General features: G+C 42.2%; 1 protein-coding gene across 6 annotated transcripts in view; it reads left to right on the top strand.

The window, feature by feature from the left end:
• LOC121664928 (phospholipid-transporting ATPase ID-like) overlaps positions 1–13,664 on the top strand; it is an 84,667-nt gene that overhangs the window by 42,013 nt on the left and 28,990 nt on the right. For all 6 annotated transcript variants that reach the window (XM_042028635.1, XM_042028639.1, XM_042028637.1 and 3 more), the window contains 7 exons: positions 1,178–1,276; positions 2,177–2,238; positions 3,809–3,881; positions 4,078–4,148; positions 5,299–5,381; positions 9,124–9,282; positions 9,994–10,082. In XM_042028635.1, coding sequence (XP_041884569.1) covers positions 1,178–1,276; positions 2,177–2,238; positions 3,809–3,881; positions 4,078–4,148; positions 5,299–5,381; positions 9,124–9,282; positions 9,994–10,082 — 636 coding nt within the window. The remainder of the gene's footprint in view (positions 1–1,177; positions 1,277–2,176; positions 2,239–3,808; positions 3,882–4,077; positions 4,149–5,298; positions 5,382–9,123; positions 9,283–9,993; positions 10,083–13,664) is intronic.

Raw genomic sequence — 13,664 nt, 5'->3', positions numbered from 1 at the left:
TTATTTACAGGGAATGAATTTTTGAGATTTCAGTGCATGTATACTTTTCAAGAAACCAGTGACGGTGCCTTTTCAGCTAAGCTGAGAGCGCAGTTCTTGCGTTGTTGTACTGCACTCTAGCTGTTTTCTGTCAAATTCACAGTATTTCAAAGTACTTCCCTTAAATTATTCCACTGTGTGTTTTGCTGGGCCATCTAGGGTTGACTATTTATAAAAGCACACAGCTTTTTCTTTACATCAAGGTAGCATAAAGAGGGAAGGCATTACATATTCCTCCATTTCATTTTTTTCCTCACTCCATGCCTATGGGACTACTCCTGCATTAGGAGTGGATGTGATGGGCAGGCTGTGGGGACTCTGTCTCCCACTCCTTTGTCACACATCAGTGGGACATGCATATTCCAAGGTAGGTGAGAAGGCAGCAGTTGCAGCCTCTACAGCTGAGCAGGGCTATGGTGCCTGTAGGATCTGGGCTGTGACAGTGCATAAGTATCAACTTCTCAATGCACACGGACTTCACACTTCCCAGATCCAAACTGATGGACACAGTAGTTGCTGCCATCCCTAGTGCTTCTAGAAGAAGGGGAGAACTGTGTGGGGGTAGGACATCTCCCTCTGCATCACTGATGGCATGACAGAATCACCTTCAGCTCTTTGGTCCTCTCACTACTAAAGATGTAGGAAACAAAACCGGCTGTGTTGCTCTTGGGAGAGCAAGGTCAGCCCTAGCAACAGCTGAGCATTGTCCATTGATGCGAAATTTACTTCAGCAAAATGTGAAAAGTTACTGAAACAAAGAGCAGAGGCTTTTAACAGCTCTTCACAGCTGGTTTTGCTCAGATAGCTCTGAGTCCCCCACAGCAGGCTTGCCCATGTCAGTACTTCCAGAGAAATCCACTGGGGACTTTGCAATCCTAATTCTGCAAACAACAAGAAAGAGCAACCCACTACACTTTCTGACAGTTCCATTTTTCAACTTAAATTATAGCTTGTTTTGTAAGGAAAACATGGGTTCCCTGGCTCTCCCACCTTTGGGGGGGTCACATATCAGGGATACAGGTCTGTCTTTAATCTGTATTCAGGTATCATAGAAAAATGTTGTCTGCGGCTTGATTAGGAAGCAGTGGTTTTCTGAACAGGCAGGAAATGTCTTAACTCAGATCTTTTCTTCCTACAGTTGATTCCTCAGATTTCCTCGCTGGCCTGGTTTACAACAGTCGTGCCCTTGGTGCTGGTGCTGGCTGTATCAGGAGTCAAGGATGCCATTGATGATTTTGTAAGATCTGTGTTTCTGACCTGTACTTTGGAGTTGGCCTGTGATTCTTCAGCACAGTAACTGAAATAAACCACTTAAACACAGCCAGTGGCAGGCATTCAGAGAGCTGGTCTGTGGCCAAGGTGGGGTCTGAGATTAAGTCCCCAAAATCTATAGTTTGTTACTTAAGAAGGAGCTAGAATTTCCAAATTGCTGAGCAGCCCAGCAGCTCCATTGACTTTCTCTGAAACTACTTATCATGTCTGAAAATGTGGTGACTGATAGATATGTCTGGACTCAGACACAGAAATTTTTTCTTAGGCTTGCATTTTGGACAACTTTGTCATCTAGCACAATGTAGGTGGAGAAAAACATTTGGTGGGAAGCAAGTGCTCAACCCACCTGTGATTTTTCAAACTTGCCCAGCTTTGGCCAAGGTCTGCTGCCGTCAGAGCTAATGGTCAAAAGTCCAGTTGACTTCAGAGAGTGATATTAGAGCTGAGTTTAGCATCTGATTTTCTCTTATTATTGAAATGATTTTGGTGTTCAATGGAGAAATGCCAGAACTTCAGTGGCCACTTTCCATATGACAGAAGAGGAATTAATTTCTCTGGTGTTTACAAACTGAGGTGGGTAGGAGAAATGCCAGCTGAGTCAGGGCTGTGCTAAAGTGACGTCTAAGGCTCTACCCTCTTTCTTCTCTCCAAGAGCAAGCCCGGTGTTGCCTGTTGCCCTTTGCAATCTGGTTATGCCCTGTGCTACTACTGTAAACATGTGCTGGACACTGACTCAGCTGTGACCCTAATCTGCCTGACCTGTTCAACCAGCTGGGTGGAAACCTGAAGTGTTAATGAACTGCCTATGGCTCCTGTGTGTTTGGTTTCCTGGAAATGCCTTTTAACCTTCTGATCCAATTTTCAGAATCGACACAAAAGCGACAAACATGTCAACAACCGCCCAGTCCAGGTCCTCATCAATGGCATGTAAGTCCTTTTTGATGTAATTCTGACAGGGAAATGTGTTTTATTAGTAATATTTTTGATTTTTTGTGTGTGTGTGTGATTCTCAAGGATCACTAAACAATTTAAAATTGAATTATGTTTCACACCACTAGTTCATCATGCAATTTTGGACCATGTGTCTGATTAATGAACTCTGGACACAGTACTAGAATCTGTGCAGGCATTATGGCTGTGACCTTGTGCTGACACAAACTAAAGTCTTTCTCTGTTCCTGGATATTTATGTTTAAGTGAGAATTTCAGAGTCTTGTATTATTTTACTCCTTACCCCAGAAGTAACAAGCAAAGCTATCTTCTGTGTCCATTTATGCTCATAGCATTTGTTTTGCATTAAGCAAAACTCGGCATTATCAACAAGTTACTTCAAATTAAGAAGCTGGAATAGTTCCCACATACACTTCATCATACTTTGAGTGTGTGTAGCACTTCTGGCTTAGATGTACCCAAAACATTTCAGCTGCGTGCTTTGGACATTGTACTGGCAGCACTGTTCTTTCCTGCAGAAAAATTAGCAGAGGCTTTGGCTTTCATGGCAGACAGATGTGCTGTTTATTTGCAGCTCCATGGAGTCCAGCTATGCGTAGGACACAGCTGTAGACAGCTGTGAAGTCTTTTGTGACTTTTTTCCACACTACAGATAGCAGTATGTTGTGTAAACTCCAACAGATGATCAAACAGTTAAAAATATGAGTGGAAACTGAAGAGTAGGGACATAGTTTTTTGTGCTCTCTGCTAAGTAAACCAGTTTCTTAGTTTACTGTGTATTAGTTACTGTGACTAGGAAACACATTTTGACACAGAAATTGTATATTTTGCCTTTTTCTAAAGCTAGAAACCACAGATCCTGCCCAACTCTGACCAACATTGAATAAGCAAGATTGAACTGAGTTCAAGCTTGAGCCCCCAGTCCTGTTCTGAGACTGGTATTTCTCACCTCTAGAATTTGCATACACAGCTATCATGACTTGGCTGAGTTGGTGCTTGCAGTTTAGCTGCCTGCCTGCATGGACATCTGGCTTAGTGCTGTGAAGACCACTGCAGACATGGCTCAGACAGGCGAGTGTGCAGCCAAAGCACCTGCACTGACCTTCCTGACAGCTGGTTACTCTTGCCCTTAATACCACTTGGAAAACCTAACACAATCTGCGGTTTTCCTAGGTGAAGTCTCTTACACAAAGCAGAGAGGGTTTTTTGAGACAATATGGCCTTTTAAGAGGAGGAAGGAAGGGAGTAGTCAGTCCAGAGACAAGGGCAAGGATAAGGATAGTGCACATGGACTGTGCTGCTGTTGTGGGGCTTGGTCTCAACCCATCATGGGTCAGCCCAACCAGTGCTCTTACTGATTTTTACTGCTTTTTGCTACTTTTTTTTTGTACTGTGGTGGTCTTCCAGCTTAGTATGGATCATCATGGCAGGCCGTGCTCCCAAGTCCTGATGGCACCTACAGTCTGGCTTCAGCAGCAGAGCCAAGTTTCCCACTTTCCCAAGCGGCGTTTGCTGTATGTGCTTACTTACTAGAAGTTTTCCTGCAGGTTAAAGGAGCAAAAATGGATGAATGTCCAAGTGGGGGATATAATAAAGCTAGAAAACAACAACTTTGTGACAGTGAGTACCGTTTCTCTCTATCCTGATCCTGATCTCTATCCTGGTAGTTATTCTCTGCCACCCTTACCACTAATGAGAAGATCAGTCATGGTGATGATGTGGCAGTAATGACAAGCAGCACTGCTCTGCAGTGCCTGCTGACTGTGTGAATTCATGCCAAATCTGTTTGTCTGTCTGTCTGCCTATCTGTGCTCAGGCTGATCTCCTGTTGCTGTCAAGCAGTGAGCCGCACAGCCTGACGTACATTGAGACAGCTGAGCTGGATGGGTAAGTGAGCCTGCCCTGGCATGCAATCACTGCCATCACTGCAAAGCCACCATTCCTGGTGACCCTGGGTGCTGCAGGCATACCTGCAATAGCTTTGGTAGCAAGAGTTTCATAAAATGTAGGATAAACTTTGGGTAGGCATCTTGAAAATAACATCTTCTGGTGGATAGTTTTGCCTCTCAAGTGCAAGTGTCATGTGAGGAGGGGACTTTATTTTTCAGTGACAGTTTTTCTAATACTGAGAGTTAGTTAGAGACATGTTCCTGCAATATCACAAAAGCAATATCCCCAGCAGAGGCTATTTCTTTCATCTCCTTTAGTGTTTTCTTTGAGACAGATTATCTGGCTGAGATAATCATAATTAATAACTCTGGTAATCTCGTTTGAACTGCCATAGAATAATGTCAATGCAAGCACATAGCAAAGGCTTCCAAATGCTGCCCACTCCAGGACAGAAATGGCCACAAGTCAGAGGGCTGCAACTTGTGTTAGTTGGAATAAACTGGAGCTGTCCTCATCTTTATGACCCATTTTGCATTACCTTTTCTGCATTGCTCAAAGCTAGCAGCAGTCTGAGGGACTGACCAAGACCAGAGATTTCAAGAAATTGTGTCTCTTCCAAGACCCTACAGATTGCCCTCTGGACTTTCCCCATCTGATTTCTGCTGAAAATGGGTTTGTAGTTTTCACACATACAAGTGCCACTTCTAAGAGGCCCTGAACAAATGCAGTATTCTATTCACATTGCATTTCCAACTCCTCAGCTAGCTAGTCCCAGGACTGAAGTAATCTTCCAGATCAGAATACCATGGGAGAAAAGATTCAGAGCTCTCCTATATGATCAGATACCTTGGGTTTAAACGTGTCATGGGTGACAAGATAGACAGTGGGGTGCTCTGTGGTAAAATTAAGAAGACAGAGCCACTTCGCCTTTGGTACTATACCTGGAATTCCTCTGAACTGTGTGCCACTGCAACTGAAAGAGACAATCTACACCCTTTGGCCAGGTGGAACAGGTACATGGTATCACAGTCCATCAGATGTCTAAGGAAGAATACTGTCCTCAAGAGCAGAAGTGACTTTCAGGGGGAGCTTTCAGTTCACATATGACTTTCAGTTCATGTGTTTGTCTTAACGTTTTTTGTCACAGTGAAACAAACCTGAAGGTGAAGCAGGCACTGACAGTCACTGCAGAGCTTGGAGAAGATCTGCAAAAGCTGACAGAGTTCAATGGTGAGTACAAATGGAAAATTCACTTTCCAGAGGATTTTCTGAAATTACAGAGAGTAGTTAGGACTGTTCCTTCCAAGCTGCCCACTGCCCCCTGCTAGGGCTTCTCTGGAAGCAGTGCCAGCAAAACAGAACAGGCACTCTGTACAACAGGTATCAACACCACATGTAAAGGAAAAGGTCCCTCTTTGCTTGCTGGTCTTGGTGCCATGTATGACTACAACCTGACACTGCATCGGTGGCACTTCTTGTGGATGGACACTTTTCTTTTGTGTCTGTCTGTGCATGTCGAGACTACCCACCTTGAAACCCAGCACAAGAGTCCACATAACTGCACAATGGAAACTGTTTTTCCAAAACCTTATGCTTAGTTCTGGCCTCAAAACATTTTCACACTGATGTAGCAATGCTGATTCACCGATTACATTTATCTTCTGATCAGTGGCACTTCCCAGACACCATACAGACCTGAGGACTAATTGTGCACACAGGACAGGTGATTACTTCCCAGCATGAAGCCTCACCTTGAAACCATTCCTTTCCTCTCTCAATGCCACAATAAAGACTGAATTTTTAAAAGTATCTAAAGGCAAGCAGTGCAGATGTGGTTAACTTTCTCACTACTACTTGCTGTATCAAAATCAAGATAGGATAGGATAGAATATAGAATAGAATAGAATAGAATAAGAATTAGAATAGAATAGAATAGAATGTTTTAATTGGAAGGAACCTACAATTATCTCTAGTCCCAACTGCCTGACCACTTCAGGGCTGACCAAAAATTAAAGTATGTTTTTAAGGGCACTGTCCAAATGCCTCTTAAACCTGACAGGCTGGGGACATCAATCACCTCTAGAGGAAGCCTGTTCCAGTGAGCAGTCACACTCTCAGTGAAGAAATGTTTCTTGATGTCCAATCTGAACCTCTCCTGGTGCAACTTCAACCATTCCCATGCATCCTGTCACTGGATACCAGAGAATACTTAGCAGCACATACTGCTATGGAGCTAGGCCTGTCAAAACCAGAATACTCCATGCTCACACATCATCTGTCTGTGGAGAGAAGATGAGGGAACAGACCAAGTGGTGTTAGTCACGTTCAGCAGTGCTCTGCTGGCTTAGATACGAGGTCAGGATTACAGGAGGAGTCAGTGTGGAGAGGGGCGGAATGAGTGCTGGTGTCCTTGGAACACCTCAAGGATTGCAGGCTCTCAGGAAATATTTTTAGATAAAGAGGGGAAAAAAATTTTAGAAAAAAATATGTTTGAAATAAGTAGATGATTCCAGGACAAGTGGTGGGGATGTGGCAAAGAGCATAGCTGAGACTGTCTCTGGTAGAGTTTCTTTTGCCTTCTTTGTTGAGGTTTTGTGCAGTAATGTTTGTGGTTTTTGCCAAGTTTCAGCTCAGGACATCAGGATTTCTCTGAAGTGATGGCTGAGGTTCTGAGTGTTTTAGGTCTTGAGAAATATGTGTTTACAGGTGCAGTTAAGATGCTTTACGTTAGTAATTGGAGTGGTGTGCCTTAATTATTTTCCTGAGCAGGCTGAAGTGTCTATCAATTTAAGCAAAATCTTAATCTTAGATAATTTTTCAAGCATGTTTAGTGTGATGCTTATCTAAGGGCACTGTGTTCTTGTAAGTGCTTAATTCAAAAAATGTTTAAAAATATTTTGGAAAATTGAGGATTTTGTTATTGGATATTTATTTATTCTGTAAATATCTATTTTACTTATGTTGTAAATAAAAGTGACCTCTTCACAATACTTAAAATGAATAAAATGTTTCCCAGTATGATTTATATTTGACAGTGTACTGGGAAGAGTGCCTGGAATCAGACCCAGCTTTGCATTTCCCTTAGCAAACCTCCATAGAAATTAAATATTTATGTAACTCTTTATCTAATTACTTTTTAAGACAGGAAGAGAGGACAGGGTTTTGCAGCTAATACAGGCACTCAGTGGAATGCTTAATGTGAGCTATGATGTTTGTTTGATGGTTCAGATAAGGGAGATGCTTGCAAAACTCTGAATTTCTTTGTTTGATTTGGGGAACTGGGAGACCAGAAAGGCAGCAATACTTTTCAGTTACCCTCTACTTACCACATGTCGACTTGGCAGTATTTAACTCTTTCAGCTGAAATGTATTCCAGGTATCTTATTGCTGTTAGTGGGAGAGGGGGACAGGAAGCATGGTGCCTGGCTGTGGTGCCTTCAGCTGCAGAGTTACTGGGCTCAGTGCAGCTGTCCTGGGGGAATTTTTAGAGCTTCTCACTCTTTTGTGGTCAGTCTCATCTGGATGAATCCCTTCTGATCTCAAAATCAGCATGTCAGTAGCCCAGACCCACCTGCTTATGGGAAAGTAGATGTGGACACTGGAGGTGCTCACAGGAGCACTGTCCGATGGCAGGCACAGGGTTCCTGGTGGGAGACCATGCTCTGGGTTTGCTTTGCCAAGCGTTGTGCTGTTTGAGGTTCCATTGCAAAGCCTCTGTTTCCTTTGTGCTTTTCAAGGCGTTGCAAGGGTGGTAATGAGACGGGCCTGGTTACTGGAGACTTTGAGAAATGCTGGAGCACAGGTCTGGTTATTGTTGGACTAACCAGAGGATAAAATAGAAGATCAACACAGTTGGTACCATGAGTTCTGATGTCACATGTGTCACTGAATTTCCTAACTGTTTGATCTTTTGTGTCTGATGATTTGTCTGCCCTAGATTAGCTGCTTTTTTGATGGTTTTAATAATCTTTAATTTTAAAATGTGTAGTGGTAAAGATGTTCATGACACTTAAAGCTGCACTTTTCTTCTGGACTTCCCTGGATTTTGTTTCCAGTCTCTTGAGCCTGGTGTGTAAATCTGAGAGCAGCTAGAAGAACTGCACTCTCTGCAAATGCTAGTCTTTTTGTACGTATTTACAGCCTGTGATCAAAATAACTTCAGTGTTCCTGCTGATTAAGTGAACAGACTGAACTCTTAGATTGCCTTTCAGTAAGGCATATTTGTATTTTCCAGTTCTTTTCAATACATCCACAGGGCTCTGCTTTGAATCTTTAAATGACAGGTGCAGCTGTTGATTTAAATAGTCGTTTTTGTACTGAGGTATCTGAACACATTTTATTACAATAAATAAATATAAAGCATGGAAATAGACACTCCAATCACTTACAGTGTCAGCTGTGTGGCCAAAGAAGGTAGCGGTATCTTTTTATATGCTCCTGAGTTATAAAACAGATGAAATTAAAAAACAGTGAACAAAGACACCTCAATTAATTACTCTTCTGCAGCCTTTAGGCTATGATTTTATTCACTTGGGCTCCTGCAGTTTGAGGTAAAATGAAATTAGAAAAAAGATGATGTCAGCACTTTTAGCTAAAATTATCCAGTGACATCCTACCACTATGAACTTACTGTGAATGGATTAAAAGTACATTGCTGGTTCAACATTTCTTCTCACCCACATAAAAGTTGTGGAAACTTTGTTTTGTACTCTACCAATAAAAAATTGCCATGTTCAAAGAATTGGATAGATCCACGTCCATTGTGGTCCTTTGAATTACAAGATTCATATGGGGAAGGAGCAACATCCCAGAACATGAGTAAATATAAGGTATAGGATGGGAATGACAGGGTTAGGAGTTGATTGCAACAACAGTGTGAAATATGTCTCTCTGAGGAACAGCCGGGAATGCAGTATTGATGACACCTTTCTGGACCAAGATTTTCATTTTTGCTTTTACCTTCTTTTTACAGGAGAAATCAGATGTGAGGCACCAAATAACAAACTGGATAAATTCACAGGAACTCTTACTCTTCGAGGAGAGAAGTATGCCCTGGACAATGAGAAGATGTTGCTGAGGGGCTGTACTATCAGGAACACAGAGTGGTGCTTTGGACTCGTTATTTATGCTGGTAGGTAAAAAGACTGACATGTGGATTGCAGAGCCCAGCAGCCCTAGCATGGGAATACATCACACCCAGCATGCACAAAGGAATCAAGTATTTTCCTCTTTGTAAAGTATGTTTCTACCAGGTACAAGAAGAAAAAACTTTCTTGTTTCAGAAATGCACACAGCAAAGTACAGGAGGGGAGTTTTGATGACTAAGAAAGAATGTAACAGTTAAATTTGGTTAAGAATTCTCTCAAGTGTATTGGATTAAACACTCTGTATCATTTCTATGTGATTTTAATCCATATTGGAATATCAGAGTCATCAATAATATTATTGATTAGATCTACACTTTTCATGAGCACAGTCCTGTTGTTTCTGTACTCCTCTAGACATGTGAGATAATACATAGTATATCACCAATAACATAGCAATATCTGGTATTCAGTGAAGAGTGATTAAAGCTGAAAGGGAGGGCTGAATGTTGAAAGAAAAGAGTTGAGTCAACGTCCAGAATTAATGGTTTTATGTGGCTCTCTCCATGTAGTCTCAGACAAGTGGCTTAACCTGTTTCTGCCCAAGTTTCTCACCAGCACTCAAGACTGTGCATACCTGACTTAAAGAGAGCTGCAATGGTTATTTATGCTGAAAAGCACCGTGGGGCATCAGAGGGAATCAGCTTTAGAACAGCTAAGCTTTATTACTAAAATTAACAAGTGTGCTTCATCTCCAGGGCCAGACACGAAACTCATGCAGAACAGTGGAAAAACAACTTTTAAGCGAACAAGCATTGATCGGCTCATGAATGTCCTTGTGTTGGTGGTAAGTCTGATTAATGTGCCGTTCTTCAGATGTGTTCATCATTTCCAGATGTTCCACCTCATTGTCCACACAAATGGGGGAATATCAGAAGTGACTGACGATAAGAAGAAAAAGTACATAATAATTTATTAGCAGCCTGAGTTCTGCAGCACCTCTGCCAGCCCGTCTTGCAAAGCAAGGCCATTACATTGACAGAATTAAGGCCTTTTCTTCTGAGCTTGTCATTTTCTCTGCTCCTCCTTGCTCTGCATTTTTGTGGGAGAAATATTTTGAAGCCTGCAAAGCCCTTTTTTCTTCTAGTAATTTTGTCATTTTCTATTTAAATAAACATTAGCAGTTCTCTCTCTTCCTCGTGATTTGTTGGCATCTTTGGTGATATCTGCATAGGACTTGGTAATTGAGTTTGCTAATTTACATGATGCCAGCTCCTGACTTAACACGTTAGGATAAATTATTAGACATGGTCTCATTAATGCTAGGAAACTGGTGTTTTTAGCAGCTGGGAAATTTGAGAACACTAATCTTACATAGCAAGCACTCTTCTCAGATTGAAAAACAGATTTAATTTGAGGGTTAAGCTCATCAGTGGATTTAAGAAATGGCAAATACTTCCAGACCGAAATAGTGATTCTTTTACAGACTCTCTCAAGGTTTTACTGCTTGACTTCAAAGCCACTCAGGGAAGGAAGACATACACTCTGACACTACTTTAATCAGTGTTGCTTGAAGAAAAGGTCTTTAGTTTCAGATTTCATTTTCCTTTGAGTGAAAATTTGTCATGCTTTCCCATGCATGCTGCACAACCTTCAGTTTATGGTGGGAACTGGGACTGGGAAGGTCTGGTGGTCAGTGGTCACTGTTACTGCTTCTTCCCTACTACTCTTGCTCTCCAGATCACCCTACTATCCAGCTGGGGACAGGATCCATTCCCAGGCACTGGTGCAAGCCCTGGAGGAGGCATCCAACAGCAGTCTGTGCATCACAGCAAGGCTGTCCTGAGCTCTCCCTGCCCTCTCTGACTTCATGCCTCCTCAGCACTGGGGCTTAAGAGCACACACATCTCCAGGGTGGCACCACCCTCCAACCTCCACACTTCATCTCAGCCCCTGTATTTCTTATTTTTAACTGGGATCCCAAAAGTCCTTTAGGTGAGCCCAGGGATGTCCAGCAGTGCCATAGCACAGAGAGCTACTCCAGGGTTGTCTTCAACCCATCTTGAGGCCTTGCTCTGTGTACAGTAAGGACATGCCCTTAATTTTAGTAACCTTGCACCAATCTTTGCCAAGGGAAAATCTTGGCTATCATCAGCTTGTTTCCCTCAGTGTTTTCTTCCCTTCCTCCCCTGAAGTGGACAGCAAAACCAAACAAGGTTTGGGCCTCTTACATTCAAAATTTTGCAAGCATTTGAGGAACTTCACATTTTCATAGGTGTTCTGCTATGCTCTGACTGTGGAGGAGAATGGGCTCGGGGTGATCCACAGGGCACAGAAACAGAGCAGAGGAAAACCGAACAGGGAATCTGGAATTTAATGTTAAATTAAGATTTGCTAAATCTCCTTTCACAAGACAAGGGTCCCACGCAGAACTTTCAGTCTGTTTGGCCTCTCTTTATAAAAACAAATGAGATGAATTTACCTCCTGGCTCTGTTTTAAAAAAACTGAGCAACTTGCAGCTGATTGCATCAGCCTCTGCCTAGGTTCTTGGGTGCTGGAGGAGCCAAGGGTGTGTTTGTCTCCTTTACACACTTTTAAGGAACCTAAAATTTTGATGTCTAAGTAAAGCTCTATCGTACCCTAAACACCAGACTCTTTGGACACCTAAGAGGATGTGGCATTGGGTTTTTCCAGCTCACTGGGTGGTCAAAGTTTACAGAGCGTGGTCATAAAAACAAGCAGTATATTGTGCTCTCTTGAGTTAAGACAAAGTAACCACAACTTACTATAAATAAGTCATTTACATGTAGTGAAACTTATTCCACATTAACACTGGCAAAGTTATTTTGTGTTTATTTGCCCATAAAACTTCCAGGCACAAAGCAGTATTTAAGTAGGTTCGCCAAAGGAGTGCCTGTTAAATGTTGCCCTGGTCTGCCCCAGCAAGGGTTAATCAGAAGTGAACATTTCCAGATGGCAGTCATAGCTGTTTTGTCACATTTGGAGGTGTTTCTCATCGATCTGAGACAGAAGTTAATGGTCCTCCGCTGGCGATGCACTTGCCAGCTCCAAAAATGCTTTTTTCTCCAAAACCTGCTTCTTAGCATGCTAGGAGGAGCAAATTTTCAGAAAAAGAGAGCTCTCACATTCACCTCTTAAACAACTGACTGCTTCAAATCCCAGAGCAGAACACAAAGCACCAATTAAGAAACCGAGAGTGTTTTAATTCACAGTCCAACAGTCAATGTTCGTCTTGAAGTCAAAAGTCACTTACTCTTTACAAAATTCTTACCGAGAGGATCTCCAGCAGGCAGTGTATGGGCAGGACCCAGGGAGGGAGGATGTTCATGCTGGGAAGCCCCATGAGCATGCACAAGCCTATGATTTTTCATGTCCTTCTCTTCAGGGCTGTGGTTACAATTGCGACACCCTGCACACAGCTGTTTCTATGCACGGAAATTAATCTCCAGGGCTGCTTTTAATGGCTTGGTCCTTTGCATTTGTCTCAGAGCAAACAGCATGTTAGTGAGCTTTGTGCAAGCGTGAGTGTTGCACGAGTGGGGTCGTGAAAGCACTGACATGCCCAATGCACAGAAAACAAAATGGACATAAATTGAGTGCAACTGTGGGCAGGAGCTGCTGTGGTATAGAATCACAGAGTGGTTTGAGTTGGAAAGGACCATAAAGATCATCTTGTTCCAACACCCCAGCCATGGGCAGGGACACCTTGGGAAAGTTCAGCTCCTGTCTTGCCCCATGCATGTCAATTGCTGAATCACACATTGAAATTCCTACATGGATTGTGATATTCTGCAAAGGATAATTTTTAACCTGTGGGGCAGTGAGGTGGGTCATGCCTCTAATATATCCTTAAGTCCTTGTAATTACAATGGCACATATTCAAGTATGTTTTAATTTCTGGTTCACAGAGGTTTAAAAACACTGCACCACATTCCTTACCAGCAAGCAATATTGTCTCCATTTCACAAGTTGAGTAATTTATTTGGCTTTGCACAATTAAATAGAAAAGCTACTACTCGTGTGTGAAATAAATGTGTCCCCTGACACTCAGTCTGCCACCTTTTCTTACAGTTCCCTTTTGTGGCTTTTTTATATTAAAATTTGAGTTGATCAGGCATGAACTTTTCACCAAGTGATTCATATTGCTTCACAGAAGTATCTTTCTTCCTGCCACGCTTACCTCAGCAGTACAAATATTAGCTTTACCATTAACATTTCTATGTTTGTCCCTCAATTACTGCTTTTTAAAAAGGTTGATTACTGTTTTAATGTGATTGTTGCTGTGTGGCCTTTACCTAATGGTCCAAGTTACTGATAATTTTTCCCTAATGATTATACTTGCAAAAGATGATTTTTAATTGCTCTTTTGTGCAGCCTGTTGACTCCATATCTTCACTTTTTTTCTTA

This window comes from Corvus kubaryi, unplaced genomic scaffold (assembly GCF_017639235.1).
Source record: "Corvus kubaryi isolate FWS band 111438036 unplaced genomic scaffold, C.kubaryi_AGA036_p1.0 37308, whole genome shotgun sequence".
NCBI classification, from domain to species: Eukaryota; Metazoa; Chordata; class Aves; order Passeriformes; family Corvidae; genus Corvus; species Corvus kubaryi.
This window is presented reverse-complemented; position numbering and strand designations above follow the sequence as displayed.